The sequence below is a fragment of the Chrysochloris asiatica genome, unplaced genomic scaffold (genome assembly GCF_000296735.1).
Source record: "Chrysochloris asiatica unplaced genomic scaffold, ChrAsi1.0 scaffold00010, whole genome shotgun sequence".
Classification (NCBI taxonomy): Eukaryota; Metazoa; Chordata; class Mammalia; order Afrosoricida; family Chrysochloridae; genus Chrysochloris; species Chrysochloris asiatica.
The window spans coordinates 12,413,542-12,431,160 of record NW_006408528.1 but is presented as its reverse complement, the minus strand read 5'-3'; the positions used below and the strand labels follow the sequence as shown (position 1 = coordinate 12,431,160).

The 17,619-nt window shown below is 37.4% G+C and overlaps 1 protein-coding gene across 4 annotated transcripts in view; it reads left to right on the top strand.

Moving 5' to 3' along the window:
- Window positions 1-17,619, top strand: part of PPP1R9A (protein phosphatase 1, regulatory subunit 9A) — a 445,759-nt gene that overhangs the window by 234,976 nt on the left and 193,164 nt on the right. For all 4 annotated transcript variants that reach the window (XM_006834277.1, XM_006834279.1, XM_006834278.1 and 1 more), the window contains exon 2: window positions 7,777-7,909. In XM_006834277.1, coding sequence (XP_006834340.1) covers window positions 7,777-7,909 — 133 coding nt within the window. The remainder of the gene's footprint in view (window positions 1-7,776; window positions 7,910-17,619) is intronic.

Below are 17,619 nucleotides of genomic sequence, written 5' to 3'. Positions count from 1 at the left end.
GATGTCTCCTGGGTGAGCAACTTGCTTGTTCTTGTAGTAATCAGTCGGTCTTCTGTTACCGTTTTGTATTTTTCCTGTTGGTCTCTCTTTCAAGAAGTATCTTCTGTTCTTCTGGTGGCTCCAGGCTGGTCTCCTTGCCCTTTCAAGTGGAAATTTCCCACCTCAGCAGATTCTGGATAGGGTTCAGGATTCCACCTATGGTCTTATGTAATACAGAGGCTCAGCAGGAATCCTCCTTCACTGGGCACATTGTAGCCCCATTTTAGGTATTCCAGGTCAGCAGTTCGAAACTACCAGCTGTTCCGCAGGAGAAAGATGAGGCTTTCTGCTCCCATAAAGATTTACAGCCTCAGAAACCCTGTACAGGGTCGCTATGAGTCGGAACCAACTCTACGGCATACAACAACAATCAGTTATAGACAGAAGATGGACTTAGAAGCTTTCTATGGTGATATTTCTGGCTATTCCTTTCTCTCCCCCTCAAGTATCTCTTTTGCTGTTGTTTGATTCTTCAGCTAAGACAAGAAGAGATGATTTATTGTACACGTTACATTCAGCCATAACAGAAGAGAACTAATCCAGAGTGTCATAGGTCCAGGACAAAGGATTGAAATGAAATGAATTGGTACAGCAAGGTGGGTCTCAGATGTTTGTAGCATTCGTCAAATGGTGATGGAAGTTCTAGATCCACTGAGCCATAAGTTCTAGATAGTAGCACGTAGTCAGCTTGCACCAGTGTCATGGCCTCTAGCATTCTACGTTGCTGCTGCTGTGGGTACACATGCTAGCCTTTACCTCTGCCTCATCTTTCTTCTTTTTCGCTCCAGCCTGCACATTCGCTTCTTCCTCAACTTCACTCTCATGTCTCGGAGGCTTCTAACAAGATGGCACTAAGGCCTAGAGAGCTCAAGTGTTTCTTTTATAATGGTATGCCATGGAAAACAAGATTCAAAAGACAGCCAAGCCTCTTAACATTATTTCCCCCCTTTTCCCCATTCCAACCATGTCTCAATCCCTGTATCCTAGAGCCTTGTTGTTCTGAGGTTGTGCATACATCATTATTACCTCTTTCCCACTTAGCCCATGCAAACCTGCCTAACTGTTTTCCCATCCACCTTGTCCTTCCATTCCCCTCCCCGTTTTTAATATATCGCCCCCCCTCCCAGCACCCAAACTATCCTGTATCTATTTCCTACCCTGTGCTCCAGTGTCTCCTCCCTCCCATCACACCACCCCCTACATCCCAATAACCAACAAAGAATCCCTCTCCCCTTTAGTATGGGTTCTTTTTCTTAGTCTTTTATAGTAGTGGTCCTAGGCAGTATTTCTCCTTTTGTGACTGACTAATTTCACTCAGCATAATGTCCTCAAGGTTCATTCATGTTATGTGGTGGCTTGCAGCTTCCTTGTTGTTCTTCAAGGTAAACCACAGTTTGTTTATCCATTCTTCAATTGATGGACACTTAGGCTGGCTCCATCATTGTGCTATTTTAAATAGTGTTGCTATGAACATTGGTGTGCATATATCTACTCGTGTTATGGTTCATATTTCTTGTGGGTAAATATCAAGTAGAGGAATTGCTGGATCATAAGGTATTTCTATTTCCAGACTTCTGAGGAAATGCCATATTGGTTTCCAGAGAGGTTGGAACATTTTGTTATCCCACCAGCAATGCAGGAGTGTCCCAGTCTCTCCACATCCCTGCCAGCATTTATTGTCCTCTACTTTTGTTTTTTTAAATCTTTGCTGTTATTGCTGGTGTGAGATGATATCTCATTGTTTTGATTTGCATCTCTCTAATGGCTAGTGATCGTGAACATTTCTTCATATGTTTATGAAGTGTCCTGTGCCAATTTTTTAATTGGGTTATTTGTCTTTTTCTTGTAGAGGTGTTGTAGTTTCTATATATTTTAGAAATGAGTCCCTTGTCTGATATGTCATTGCAAAAGATTTTTTTCCCATTCCGTGGTTTTCCTTTTTATATTCTTCTGGTGAAGTCTTTTGATGCACATAAGTTTTTAATTTTTAGTATGACCCACTCATCTATTTTGTCTACTTTTGTTTGTGTAGTTTTCAAAATCTTTGGTAGTCTGTGTATTGCCTGAATTAATGCCCTCACATTTGTTCCTACTTTTTCATAGATGGCCTTCGTAATTCTGGGGTTCTCACTTAGGTCTTTGAACCATGCTGAGTTGGTTTTTGTATAAGGCTTGAGGTGAAAGTCTTGTTTCAGTCTTTTGCATATCACTTTCCAGTTCTGCCAGCACCATCTGTTGAAGAGACTATCACCTCCCATGCAATATATTTAGGTACTTTGCCAAAAATCAGTTGGCTGTATGTGGATGAGTTAATTTCTGGATTATCGATTCTGTTCCATTTATTGATATATCTTTCATTGTAACAGTACCAAGCTGTTTTGACCACTGTAGCCACGTAGTAAGTTTTGAAGTCGGGGAATGAGAGGCTTCCAACCTTCTTCTTCTTCTTAAGCAGTGCTTTGCTTATCCCGGGTCTCTTTCCTTTCCATATAAAGTTTGTAATTGTTTTTTCTATCCCTTTAAAGAATGTTGTTGGAATCTGGATTGGGATTGCATTATATTTGTGAATTGCTTTGGGCAGTATTGACATTTTCACAATGTTAAATCTTCCTATCCAGGAGCATGATGCAGTCTTCCATTTTTGTAGGTCTCTTTTGGTTTCTTATAGTAGTGTTTCGTAGTTTTCTTTGTATAAGTCCTTTGTTTCTGTGGTTACATTTATTCCTAGATATTTCTTCTTTTGGACAGCTACTGTAAATGGTATTGCTGTCCTAATGTCCTTTTCAATGCTGTCATTTTTGGTATAGAGGAATCCAACTGAATTTTGTATATTGATCTTATTTCCTTCCACTTTGCTGAATCTTCCCATGAGGTCTAGTAGCTTTTTTATTGAGTCTTTGGGGTTTTCTACATAGAGGATCATATCATCTGCAAATAGAGAGAATTTTACTTCCTCTTTGTCAATTTGTTCTTGTTGTTAAGTGCCGTCGAGTCGATTTCGACCTATAGCGACCCTGTATAGGGTTTCTGAGGAGCCGCTGGTGAGCTTGAACCGATGACCTTACTGTTCAAACAGCTTTGTAGTCTGGCACATTAATCCACAGAGCCACACCAGGATGCCTTTAATTTCCCTGTCTTGCCATATAGCTCGTGCTATGACGTCCAGCACAATATTGAATAAGAGTGGTGACAAAGGGCATTCTTGTTGGTTCCTGTTCCCAGAGGGTAGGCTTTCAGTTTCTCTCCACTGAGTAATGTAGGCTGTTGGTTTTGTGTATATGCTTTTAATTATGTTGAGGAGTTTCCCTTCAATTCCGACTTTGTTGAGTGTTTGTATCAGGAATGGAAGTTCGATTTTGTCAAATGCATTTTCTGCATTAGTCGATATGATCATATGGTTCTTTTATTTTTTCTTATTTATATGGTGGATAACGTTGATCATTTTTCTAATGTTGAACCATCCTTGCATCCCGGATATGAATCCCACTTGGTCATGATGTATTATCTTTTTGATATGCTGCTGGATTCTGTTGGCTAGGATTTTGTTGCATATTTTTGCATCTATGTTTCTTAGGGATATTGGTCTATAATTTTCTTTCTTAGTGACGTCCCTCCCTGGTTTTGCTATGAGGGTTATGCCTGCTTCATAAAATGTATTAGGAAATTTTCCATCCTCCTCTATATTCTGGAATAATTTGATTAGCATTCAGCTCTTCCCTGAATGTTTGGTAGAACTCACCAGTGAAGCCATATGGGCCTGGACTTCTTTTGGTTAGGAGTTTTTTGATGACCTAATCAATTTCTTGTTTTGTTATGGGTCTGTTCATGTTTTTTCCTTCACTCTGTGTAAGTTTAGGTAGATCGTGTTTATCTAAAAATGTAACCATCTCTTCTAAGTTTTCAAATTTTTTGGAGTACAACTCTTCATAGAATTCTGTTATAATCCTTTTGATTTGCTTTGGTTCTGTTGTGACATCGCCCATGTGGTTTCTAATGTGTGTTATTTGTGTTGTCTCCCTCTTTTCTTTTTTTAGGGTTGCCAGTGGTCTGTCAATTTTTTTTTAATCCTTTCAAAGAACCAACATCTTGTCCTGTTGATTCTTTCTATAGTTTTTCTGTTTTCTATCTCATTTATTTCTGCTCTAGTATTTATTGTTTCTTTTGTTTTGGTGGCTGTAGGTTCCCTTTGTTTGGTCTGTTTCTAATTGTTGTAGATGCTGTGTTAATTTGTTAATTTTGGTTCTTTCTTCTTTTTGGCTGTGTGTATTTATTGCAATAAATTGTCCTCTCAGCACCACTTTTGATGTGTTCCGTAGATTTTGGTATGTTTTGTTTTCATTCTCATTTGTTTCTAGAATCTTTGTGAATTCACATTTAATTTCTTCTACTACCTAGTCGCTTTTCAGCAGAGTATCATTCAGTATTTGACTTTATTTCCTTGGTCTTCCTATTGCTGATTTCTAATTTGATACCATTGTGGTCTGAGAAGATGCTTTGTAGTATTTTGATATTTGTAAATTTATGGAGATTTGTTTTGTGGCCTAAGACATGGTCTATTCTGGAGAATGTTCCATGTGCACTGGGAAAGAATGTGTATTGTGCTATTATTAGAATGAATGCTCTGTATACATCTGTGAGGTCCAGTTAGCTGATTGTGTTGTTTACTTCCTCTGTGTCTTTGTCAATTTTCTTTCTGGTTGTTCTATCCAGTTTTGAAAGCAGTGTATTAAAATCACCCACTTTTATCGTACATTAGTGTATTTCTTTCTTCGAATCTATAAAAGTTTGCTTTATAAATTTTGGAGCTCTTTCATTGGGAGCATAGATATTTATTATGGTTATGTCATTTTGTTCAACTGTCCCTTTAATCATGAGATATATCCATCTTCATCTATTATGCACCTTTTTGCCTTAAAGTTTATTTTATCAGAGATTAGTACTACCACTCCTGTTCATTTTTTATTGCAATTAGCTTGGTATATGTTTTTCCATCCATTGACTTTTAATCTGTTTTTGCCTCTGTGTGTGAGATGAGTCTCTTGCAGACAGCATATTGAAGGATCTTGTTTTCTTATCCGTTTTGACACTCTCCGTCTCTTAACTGGTGCATTTAATCCATTTACATTTAGTGTAATTATCGTTAGGTATGGATTAATTGCTGCAATTATGTTTTTTTGTGTGTGTGATGTTGCTGCTTTCTTTGTTCTGTGTTTCTGCCTTTGTTGAGTTCATGCTTTTTGTGTTTTTTCTTGTGAATTTCCTCCTAGTTTTCATGTTTCCATGTTCTTCGTGGATTTACATTTTCTTGGTATGTTGTAAAAGTGTTTATTTTCTTTGAGGTTACCTTATAGTCCATTAACTTTTCCCTCCATTTAGTGCAGTCTATTTTATCTTGTAATCTACTTGACTTTCTCAACATCTTGATCTCTGTTCCTATGTGTTTACCTTCTTTTACATTGTAATTGATTTGATCATAGACTGACCTCCTAGATTCTCTGAGTTTGTTCTTATAGTTTTGTTCTGTTCTCGACTTTTGCATCTGTCGATTTAATTTTGGGAAGTGCTGCCACATCAATTTCTGATTGTTGTCTCTTCTTGTTGGTGCTCAGTCCACAGAACTCCCATTAGGATGTATTGTAGTGCAGGGTTGTCTTTGGCAAACTCTCTTAGCTTCTGTTTATCCTGAAATGTTTTGATTACAGTGCTGTACCTGTTTGATAGCTTTGCTGGATAAAGGATTCTTGGTTGGTAGTTTTTTTCTTTCAGGGTTTTATATATGTTTCCCCATTGCCTTCTGTCTTACATGGTTTCTGCTGAGAGATCTGAGCTTAATCTGACTTCCTTGCGGTTGTATGTAACACTTCTGTTTTCCCTAGCTGCTTTTGGGAGTGTCTCCTTATCTTTGATTTTGGAGAGTTTGATTATGATATGTCTCAGTGATTTTCTTTTGGGGTCCATCCCTCCTGGGGTTTGTTGAGCTTCCTGAATGTTTATCTTTTCACTTTTTAAGATGTTAGAAAAGTTTTTTTCCAGCAGTTCTTCAACTATTTCCTCTGTGGACTTGTGTGTTTCTTCTTGTTCTGGAATGCCGATAATTCTTAAGTTATTCCTCTTCATGTTGTCCAACATGGATCTTAGACCTTCTTCAGATTTTCCTTCCTTTTTTTCCTCTTTGCTCTTCTATCTTAGTGGTATTGAGAGATTTGTCTTCCAGCTCGCGGGTTCTGCCTACCATCTCGTTTATTCTACCTATAGAATCTTTAATATTGTAACCTGAGACTTAACCTTTTTCTTCATTTCTTTGAGCCTGGATAGTGTTGCGTGTGTTCTTTCTTTTTGGTCTTCTAACTTCTTTCTTATCTTCTCAATGACTTTTTGCTTTCTTCATGTATGATGTTCTTGATGTCATCCCACAACTCTTCTGGTCCTCGGTCTTTAGTGTTTAATGTATCAAATCTGTTCTTCAGATGATCTCTAAATTCCGTTGGGATATATTCATGGTCATTTGTTGGCTCTTCTGGACTTGTTTTCATTTTCTTCAGCTTCAGTTTGAATTTGCATATGGGTAATTGATGGTCTTTCCACAGTCTGCCCCTGGCCTTGTTTTCACTGATGATATGGAGCTTTTCCATCGTGTCTTTGCGCCAGTGTAGTCAATTTGATTTCTATGTTTTCCATCTGGTAAGGTCCATGTGTATAGTCGTCTCTTATGCTGTCTAAAGAAGGTATTTGAAATGAACAAATCATTAGTTTTTCAGAATTCTATCATGCATTCTCCAGCATCATTTCTATCACCAAGGCCATATTTTCTAACTACTGATCCTTCCTCCTTGCTTCCAACCTTTGTATTCCAATTACCTGTAATGATCAATACATCTTGATTGCATGTTTGATCAACTTCAGATTGAAGAAGTTGTAGAATTCTTCTTTTTCATCCTCACTGGCTTTAGTGGTTGGTGTGTAAATTTGAATAATAGTGGTATTAACTGGGTTTCCCTGTAGGTGCATGGATATTTATCCTATCACAGACTGCATTGTACCTCATGACTGATATGGATATATTCTTTTTGACAGTGAATGCAACACCATTCCTCTTCAATTTGTCATTCCTGGGATAGTAAACCATGTGGTAGTCAGATTCAAAATGGCCAATACCAGTCCATTTCAGCTCACTAATGGCTACGATAGTGATGTTTATGTGTTCCATTTCATTTTTTACAACTTCCAATTTTCCCAGATTCATACTTTGTACATTCCATATCCGGGTTCCAATGGATGTTTATAGTTGTTTCTCTTCATTTTGAGTTATGCCCCATCAGAAAATGAAGGTCCCATGGGCTTTTCATCCTTGGCCTTTACTCCATTCGTGTCACCATGTTCAGCTCTACTTTGAGGAAGCAGCTCTTCCCCAGTTGCATTCTGAGTGTCTTCCAACCTCAGGGGCTCATTTTCCGGCACTGTATTTGACAGTGTTTCTCTGGTATTTGTAAGGTTTTCAGTGACGAAATATTCGTAAGTAGTTCATCACTCCTTCTTCCTAGCCTGTCTTTGTCTGGAAGCTCATATGAAACCTGTCCACCATGGGTGACCCTGCTGGTATTTAAAATACCCATGGCATAGCTTCCTGAATCACAGCAACTCACGAGCCACCACAGTATGACAGACTGACAGATGAGTGATGGCCGTTATCTTATATTTATATGATGTTTCCTTATATTTGTTTGTTTTTTACTACAGGTTTTTAATACATACTCCAATGAAGACTATGACAGGAGAAATGATGAAGTTGATCCTGTAGCTGCTTCAGCTGAATATGAACTAGAAAAGCGTGTAGAAAAACTTGAACTTTTCCCAGTGGAACTAGAAAAAGGTATATGAATTCTACAATGTTTATTATACTAAGTTCTTATTTTAATAATATAGAAAATTTACTCATTTCTACCAAGATAGACTTTTCCCAGTCATAGCTGGTTAATATTTTAGTTTCTTATGGAGTATCATATTAATTAAATTTCATAGCTAGTTGAAATGGATTCCAGGTAAATATTTCATTGAGAGAGTACCTCCTTCCTTTCCACTATAACTTAAACTCTGGTGTAGCAGTTAGGACTGTGGCACTATGAGAGAGTTTTAATGTTTTATTGGTTATCCTTGAAAGGAGCTGATAGATGTAACATCCTTAACAGAACTGCTTGGGACAGGAGATATATGTATATATGTTTATATATATATGTATATATTTCTGTGTAATAGAGTTCTCGGAGCTTAGAGAATTATGAGCTATTGGATTGAGGCACTTTGTGCTGCTAAATGTTTTAACAACTGGCTCTTGGATCGGCAGGTCCTCATTTGTATAAGTTTGCCAGTTTCAGTGGATGCATATTCCCACCATGACCGATTTCAAGCCAACCAACTTAACATCAACTGTTTCACAAAATTTCTATAAATTTCCAGTTGACTCATGATCCATTACAAGCTGGCTGCAGCTCCCCCACTGGATAAAGATCATTATGTGACACATGATTATGCTTGGTTTCCTTGCTTTCTGTGTAATACAGGAAGAACTAAATGAGAGGGGTGTGTCTTCTCCATATCTGAAGGGAGAGTGCTGACAGAGAACAGGGTCTACATGGAGGAGAGGGACATTTTTCTGTGTTATCTTCTTGGAGTGATAGTGTACATGCTACAGTAACTGAGACACAGGACTGGAGACTGCCCTGTTAATCATCATGAGAAGTGGACACCCAGTAACTGGTCTAAGAATCAATGAATGGAAAAATAAAAACATCTTTGGGAGCATTTTTTAAAAAAGCAAAATAAACAGATAACATTTTGAATAACAAAAATAAACTTTAGAAAAAAGTCCCAGTAAAATTACTCATGTATGACTTTAAAAAGACCATCTTAAGTAAACTAACAAAAGTAATAAAAAGCTTGATTTATACGCTAAAGATTTTAGAAGAGGAATTAGAAACAAAATGGTTATTGATGAGACTCAAATTATCTTGATAATCAAATGTAGGAAATGTCCAAAACCAATTAAGAAATGATAGAGAATCATGAATATCCAATGAAAAGGGGAGAAAAGGCAATGAGAGAGCAGAATTGATTATTCTATTGATAACAGAAAAACAATTTTTAAGGTGAATAAAAGACCTCAGGTTCATATTAATAAAGGGCTTACTTGGTTCTAAGTGAGAATGCATAAAAAAACTTTTTTTAAAAGTCCCACATATAGAAATAAATTAGTTGCTGTTGAATTGACTTTTCCTTCCAAAAACCAAACCATATTCATACTGTTAAGCCAATTGTGTTGATTCCGCCATCTAAAAACCAAACCGTGTCCATAACTGTCAAGAAGATTCTGACTCAGCTGTTTGAGTGGATAGAGTAGAACTAACCTATAGGATTTGCAAGACTGTAAATCTTTTTGGAAGGAGACTGCCACATCTTTCTCCTGTGGAGTGTTTGGTGGATTTGAGCCATTGACCTTTGGTTAGCAGCTGAGTGCTTAGCCACTGTGCCGTGAGGGCTCCTTGTAAAGTTACTGACAGAGACAAAAACTGCATAGGTTCACGTCTGAGTTCTCCTTTGTAGCACTGGAAGCAGGGAGACACTATTGCATGTCACTAAAAGAGAAAAAGGACAGTAATCTAAGAATCCTATTGCTAGTCCTGAGGACATTGACCTATTATGGTAAAAGAAGAAAATTTTCTTTATTTAAAGAACATACTGCCCATGTAATTCATATGAGTAATTCACTTTCAAATTTGCAAGGAGGAAAAGCAATGAAGAATAACTTGTTCATACCAGCAAAAGTGAGGAAAATGGAGGTGAAAACTGTGTTAGTATTACTCCTAGAATTACTAGAGCGCTTAAATACAATACTAGTTATTATACTAAACATGGGATTCCTGGAGTGGCGATATAGGATAAGCACTGGTTGTCACACCACAAGGTTGGCAGTTCATACCTACCAACTTGCTCCTTGGAAACGCTATACAGTGTTGCTAGGAGTCAGAACTGACTCCATAGCACTCAACAACAGCATCATAGTAAATATGCTGACTGATTGCTGTTAAAATTTTTTTTAAATGTAAGAATTATGATTGCATTTTAATCATGAAAAAATGAAAACTAACAAACAAACAAACTGTTCTTAGCTAAGGATATACAATAACCGTCAACACACACAATACAGGGTTGCTATGAGTCTGACCAACTCAATGGCACTTAACAACAACACTGAGTAAGGTAGTTTACTATATTGATATTGTTGTTGTTAAGCTTTCGAGGCAGTTCTAACTCATAGCAACCCTGTATAGGGTTTCCAAGGAGCAGCTGGTGAGCTTGAACCGCCGACCTTGTGGTTCAAACTGACTTTGCAGTCTAGCACATTAACCCACAGCTCTGCAATTTATTTACCTATTCGACAATTAATATATGAATTTTTTCACATATTTTTGCCATCACAAATAATATTACATGCCATGGGCCAAATCTGGGCCAATACTGTTATTGTATGTCTTGAGCTAAAAACAGGTTTTGCATTTTTAAATGGTTAAAAATACAAACATTAATTCCTATATTTTTTGAAATTGTCTTTTAGTAACAGCATTCAGTCAGCATGTTTAGTATGATGTTGTTGCTGTGTTAAGTACTGTGGAGTTGGTTCTAACTTAGAGCAACCCTGTATAGGGTTTCTGATGAGCCGCTGGTGAGTTTGAACCACTAACCTTGCAGTTAAAACCGACCTTTTGGCTCAGTGCTTATCCTACAGCATCGCACCAGAACTCCGTATGAAGACAAATGAATCACATTTCTAAGCAACAATGCATATAATTGTTGTTGTTGTTGTTGTCAGGTGCCATTGAGTCGGAACCGACTCATCGCGACCCCATGCACAGTAGAACGAAACAATGTTCGATCCTGGGCCAACCTCACTACCGCTGCCACACTTGAGTCCATCAATGATGCCACCTGGCTGATCCATCTCGTTGGGGGTCTTCCTCTTTTTCTCTGACCCTCCACCTTACCCAGCATGACATCCTTCTCCAGCGATTGTTTCCTCCGGACAATATGTCCGAAGTAGGAGAGACGAAGCTTAGCCATCCTGGCCTCCAAGGAGCACTCTGGCTGTACTTCTTCCAAAACAGATTTATTGGTTCTTTTGGCAGTCCATGGCACTTTCAGTATTCTCCTCCAACACCACAACTCAAAGGCATCAATTCTTCTACAATCCTCCTTATTCACTGTCCAGCTTTCGCATCCATATGAGGCTATTGAAAACACAATGGCCTGGGTCAGGCGCATCCTAGTCCTCAAGCTGACATCTCTGCTCTTCAACACTTTAAACAGTTCCTGTGCAGCAGATTTGCCCAATGCAATACGTCGTCTGATCTCTTGACTGCTACTTCCGCGAGTGTTGATAGTTGATCCAAGAAGAATGAAGTCCTTGACAACTTCAATCTTTTCTCCATTGATAAGAATGTTGTTTATTGGTCCAGTGGTGAGGATTTTTGTTTTCTTGACATTGAGATGTAATCCATATCTAAGGCTGTGCTCTTTAATCTTCATAAGTAAATGTTTCAAGTCCTCTTCACTTTCAGCGATCAAGGTTGTATCATCTGCATATCGCAGGTTGTTAATGAGTCTTCCTCCAATCCTGATGCCACGTTTTTCTTCATAGAACCCAGCTTCTCATATTATTTGCTCAGCATACAGGTTGAATAAGTATGGTGAAAGAATACAACCCTGTCTCACACCTTTCCCAATTTTAAAACATTCAGTGTTCCCATGTTCTGTTCGAACAACTGCTTCTTGGTCTAGGTACAGATTTCTTATAGAAGTACAATTAAGTGTTCTGGAATACTCATACTTCTCAATGTTGTCCATAGCTTGTCATGATCCACACAATCGAAAGCCTTTGCGTAGTCAATAAAGCACAGGTAAACATCCTTCTGATATTCTCTGCTTTCAGCCAAGATCCATCGGACATCAGCAATGATATATCTCGTTCCACAGCCTCTTCTGAATCCAGCTTGAACCTCTGGAAGTTCTCTGTCAATGTATGATTGTAGCCGTTTCTGTATTACCTTGAGCAAAACTTTGCTCACTTGAGATATCAAAGAGATTGTCCGATGATTTCCGCATTCCGTTGGGTCACCTCTCTTTGGAATGGGCACAAACATTGATCTCTTCCAATCAGTCGGCCAGACAGTTGTCTTCCAAATTTCTTGGCAGAGATGAGTGAGTGTCTCCTGTGCTGCCTCACTTTCCTGAAAGACCTCAATTTTTATTCCATCAATTCCTGGTGCCTTGTTCTTTGCCACTTCTTTCAATGCACTTTGGACTTCCTCTCTGAGTATCATTGGCTCTCCTTTCAATGCACTTTGGACTTCCTCTCTGAGTATCATCTGTGGTGGTTTGAGTTGCTGTGATTCTGAGGGCTATGCCACCGGTGTTTTAAATAACCAGCAGGGTCACCCATGGTGGAAAGGTTTCAGATGAGCTACAAAAGAAAGACAGACTAGGAAGAAAGAGTGACAAACTACTTCCGAATCGCTAGTCACTGAAAACTCTATGCATATAATTCTTACACGCATGAAATTAAAGGTGAAGAGAAAACAAATCATAGAAATAATTTAGTATAATTATATTCATTTAAATTTAAAACCAAGAAAATTAAACAGTGTATTGCTTAGGATGGAGTCTTGGTATGGTTTTGTGAGATAATGCACTGGACCTCAGTCATTTGAATTACAAGGTTGTCTGTTCAAGATCACCAGCCGCTCCTCAGAAACCCTATACAGGGTTGCCATGGGTTGGAACTGACTGAATGTTACTAAACAACAACATTATTTAGGGTATACATATAAATGATTTCAAGAAACACTATTAAGGATACTAGCTATTGGTGGAAAAGCCATGCTACCAGGGAGAAAGGGGTATGTTGTGAGTGGATATTAGGAATATAGATAATACTCTGTGTCTTTGTTGATATTATGCTTGTTTTATAGTCTTGCTCTTAAACATAATGTTTTGTTGATAAACATTTCCACAAGTTCATTAGTATGTGTGCCATGTTTCATAATAAAAATGAAACTAGGAGAACTATATGAAACAATCATTGGAGATTCCTATACATTTCTATCAGAACTGGACAGACCCATAGACAGAAACAAGAATATAGAGGATTGGATTAATGTAATCAATGAACATAATTTAAAAAAAAAATCCTTTTGAGAACTAGTATTTTAGAACTCCTTTAATATCATGAGGTTTAAAAATGATAGACATTTCAAGATAACCATTAAATCAGAGAAAATTAAAACTTCAAAACCATCTGTGAAAGGTTATGCTTAAATTTTTTAAACATACAGATAAATAAGCTTTACTATATTTTAATGCAGGTGTTTTTTGTTGTTAAGTGCCATCAAGTGGGTTCCAACCCATAGCAACCTGGTATAGGGTTTCTGCGGATCAGCTGGTTTGAACTGCCAACTTTGTAGTTCAAAGTCCATTGTTGATCTTACAGTCCCACACCAGAAGTCCTGAATGCAAATAACGGGCACATTATATATGTTTTGCAAGCCAGGAAAACCCCTTTAATGTTACTTTCCTATGCATGCTGTGTAAGTTATTTATATGGGCACATTATATGGGGAAAATAAGATACTCATAAGAAAACTTACAAGCTTAAATTATTTTCCTAAAAGATAGGAAGTAAAAGAAAAAGCCACTCATATTAGAAATCAGGAAAGTATCACGAAATAGATCAAACACACCAGGAAAGAGAATAAGTAAAAACAATGGTAATGAAATACCAAAGAAAGATAGAAAGAAAGAAAAAAATACAGACAAATGAATGCAAACCTTTTTTATTGAATTGATATTGAATACTGAATAGATCAACCCTTACCATATGACAAAATAAACCAAAATTGAAAGCAAATACATATAAATTAAGAATGGAAAGCGTATATATATTTATGCATTCTTTATAAAAGCATAGTCAGTCAGTGATAGGAGCAGATTACCCAATAAGCAAGGTAAGCATTTGCTTACTAGTGCTTTCTTACTAATCTGTACTAAATGGGTTCATATGTTTTTCATGGCATTAGCTGCGCATTAGTAAGTGAGCATAAGCAAGCCTGTGTTTACCTTGCTTACTGAGTAATCTGTCTCTGTCAGGAATTATAAGTTTGAAAGAGGTTTTGATTCTATAGGAAGATACGATGGGGTTGGAAGAGAGACAGATGCCAGTCATATCTAGAAGCAGAATCTCTGATGTGGTGAAAAAATATAAAATTGTTCACTATAGATTATTAAGTAAGCATAGGTAAACCCATGCTTACCTTGCTTACTAGTTAACCCAACACCGGTCACTGACTTTCTTTATGAACAAAGTTGAGTTCCTAAAAGCAATGGCTGATTTCTGGGGAAAATATGAATTTCTAAAATCAATTGAAATAAAAGGTGGTGGTTGTTGTTGTTAGGTGGCATCGAGTTGGTACCGACTCATAGTGACCTTATTTATGCACAACAGAAAGAAACACTGCCTGGCCCTGGGCCCGTCTTACAATTGTTAACTGCACTTGAGCCCATTGCTGCTGCAACTGTGCCAATCCATCTTGTTGGGAGGTGGGGGGGGGGGTCTTCTTCTTTATCTCTGAACCTTCTTCACTTTACCAAGCATGATGTCCTTCTCCAGGAACCGATCCCTCCTGATCATATGTCGGAAGTATGAGAAATGAAGTTTGGCCATAGTTATTCCAAGGAGCACTCTGGATGTACTTCTTCCAACACAGATTTATTTCTGGCAGTCTATATTACTCTTAATATTCTCCTCCAACACCAAAACTCAAATGCATCAATTCTTCTACTGTCTTCTTTGTTCACTGTCCAACTTTCACCTGCTTATGAGACAAATGAGAATACCATGGCTTGGGTGAGTTGCATTTTAGTCCTCACACTGCCATCTTTGCTCTTTAGCACTTTAAAGAGGTCTTGTGCAGCAGATTTGTCTAATGCAGTATGTCATTTGATATCTTGACTGCTGCTTCTATGAGTACTAATGGTTTATCCAAGCAAAATGTAGCTTTTGACAACTTCAAAGTTTTCTTTATTTATCTTGATGTTATTTATTGTAAATAAAAGGTAGAATAAACTAATCATCATGAAAAAAACTAGAATATTAATTAAGACTTAGCATTAATAAGGCAGTACAACCAGATAGTTTTAAATTATAAATGGAATGAAATACTGAAAATGTTATTGTTAATTAACAAGTCGTAGTGACTTGACGTACAGACAAGAAATAGCAACACTCTGCTACAGAATCACTGCTGTGTGTGAACCCATCAGTCCATATTACTGAGGACTTGTCCCTCTTGTTTTCTGACCTCAGTCTTACCAAGCACAATGTCCTTCTCTAGGAACTGGTCCTCCTGGCAACTTGTCCAAAGTATGTGAGACAGTCTCGCTCATGGAGGAGTGACTTAACAAGATGGGAAATCAGAAAATTTTTAAGAAAAGATGAAACAATTTAATCACCAAAATTAAAAATAAATATATATTAAAGGCAGTGTTATAAACAAGTCAATGCATAAATGTGGAAGAAGGTTCTGTGCTTCCTTACTAATCTGTACTGAACGGGTGATAAATGTAATAAATGTGAGAGAAAATTCTGTGTTGTAGTATAGATACTAAGTATAGTACTTGATATGTATACAATGCTAAGAATCTTTACAAAATATTAGGGAAAACAAATACATGTAAAATTAAGTAGAAAATTGGCAAATATGCTGACGAGGAAATTCACTGTCTCCTGCTCATGTGAAAAGAGACTCCAGTCTCACTACCAATAGAAGACTGTTGACTCAACTTGAATTTCTTTCTTGGAAGAGGAATTAAACTGAGCTCTAGGTTGTGGTGATGTCATCATTAATAGTAACAAACTTCACTTCTTTTCTATCTCTTCTTGTCATACTTTTAGGTAGTTTGCACTAGAATTGAAAATGACTCCAATTGAAATAGCTCTCCCACAACTAAGTCTTCAGTTCTGCAAATCCTAGTAATTTCCCAGTTGAGCATGAGGAGAACCATAAAAGAAAGGAAGAAACTTTCACCAAGGCTTGATATCAGACAGGGAAAGTGGATTTACAAAGTAAGAATTAAGTTTCATGCATAACAGCACAGAGCTTTCACATTTGAGTGTAATGATAATTTAAAAATGGCTGCAGCAGTGTGTTGATGGGAACTGCCATAGATTAAAGCTGGATTCAGACAAGGATGTGGAAAAGGGATATCTAATATTTTATTTCATTTATATTTTAAAACCATCTGGTTCTACAGCCTTGTAAATATGGTATCTTAATTACCATTCTAGTTTCTTCAATGGCGATTACTTTATTCTAGCTTTTATTTACAGTAAATAACACCAAGCTAAATATAGAAAAGATTGAAATTGTCAAAGACTTCGTTTTGCTTGAATCAACCATCCAACGCTCATGGAAGCAAAAGTCATTTGAACAGAACAAGGGAGTACTAAGTGGATTAAAATTGGGAAACGTGTGTGCCAGAGTTGTATTCTTTTACCATATTTATTCAGTCTGAATACTGAGCAAGTAACCCAAGAAACTAGATTACATGAAGAAGAAGGTAGCATCAGGTTGAGGAAGACTCATTAACAACTAGCAATATGTAGGCAGTTCAACCTTGCTTGCTGTAAGTGAAGAGGACTTAAAATACTTACTGATGAAGATCAAAGAAAATAGCTTTTAGTATGCATTGCACCTCAACGTGAAGAAAACAAAAATCCTCACACATGGACCAATAAATATAATCATGATAAACTGAGGAAAGATTGAAATTGTCAAAGATTTCATTTTACTTGGATCAACCATCAACACTCATGGAAGCAGTAGTCAAGAAATCAAATGACGTATTGCATTAGGCAAATCTGCTGCATAGAGTTCTACTTTAAGGTGCTTAAGTGCAAAGATGTCAGTTTGAGGACTAAGGTGAGTCTGACCCAAGTCATGGATTTTTCTTTCGCCTCATAAAATGTGAAAGCTGGACAATTAATAAAATCAACTATTGAAGAATTGATGCATTTGAGTTACAGTGTTGGAGAAGAATATTAAAATACCATGAATTGACAAAAGAACAAACATATCTATTTTGGACGAAGAACAGACAGATTGCTCCTTAAATGCTAGGATGAGGAGACTTCATCTCTTATACTTTGGACATATTATCAGGAGGGACAAATACCTGGAGAAGGACAACATGCTAGGTAAAGTGGAGAGTCAGCCCAAAAGAGGAAGACCCTAACAAGATGGACTGGCACAGTGCCATCAGCAATGACCTCAAGTGTAATAATTGTGAGGATGGCACAGGACTGGGCAGTGTTTCATTCTGTTGTGCATAGGGTCACTATGAGTCAGAAATAACTCTATGGCACCTAATAGCAAACAACAGTACCTAATGATTCCATTGTATATCGTCTCATTGCCATGGTTCCAATCCCCTCCATGCATTATCAACTGACCAAAGGGTATATCCTATAAACCCACC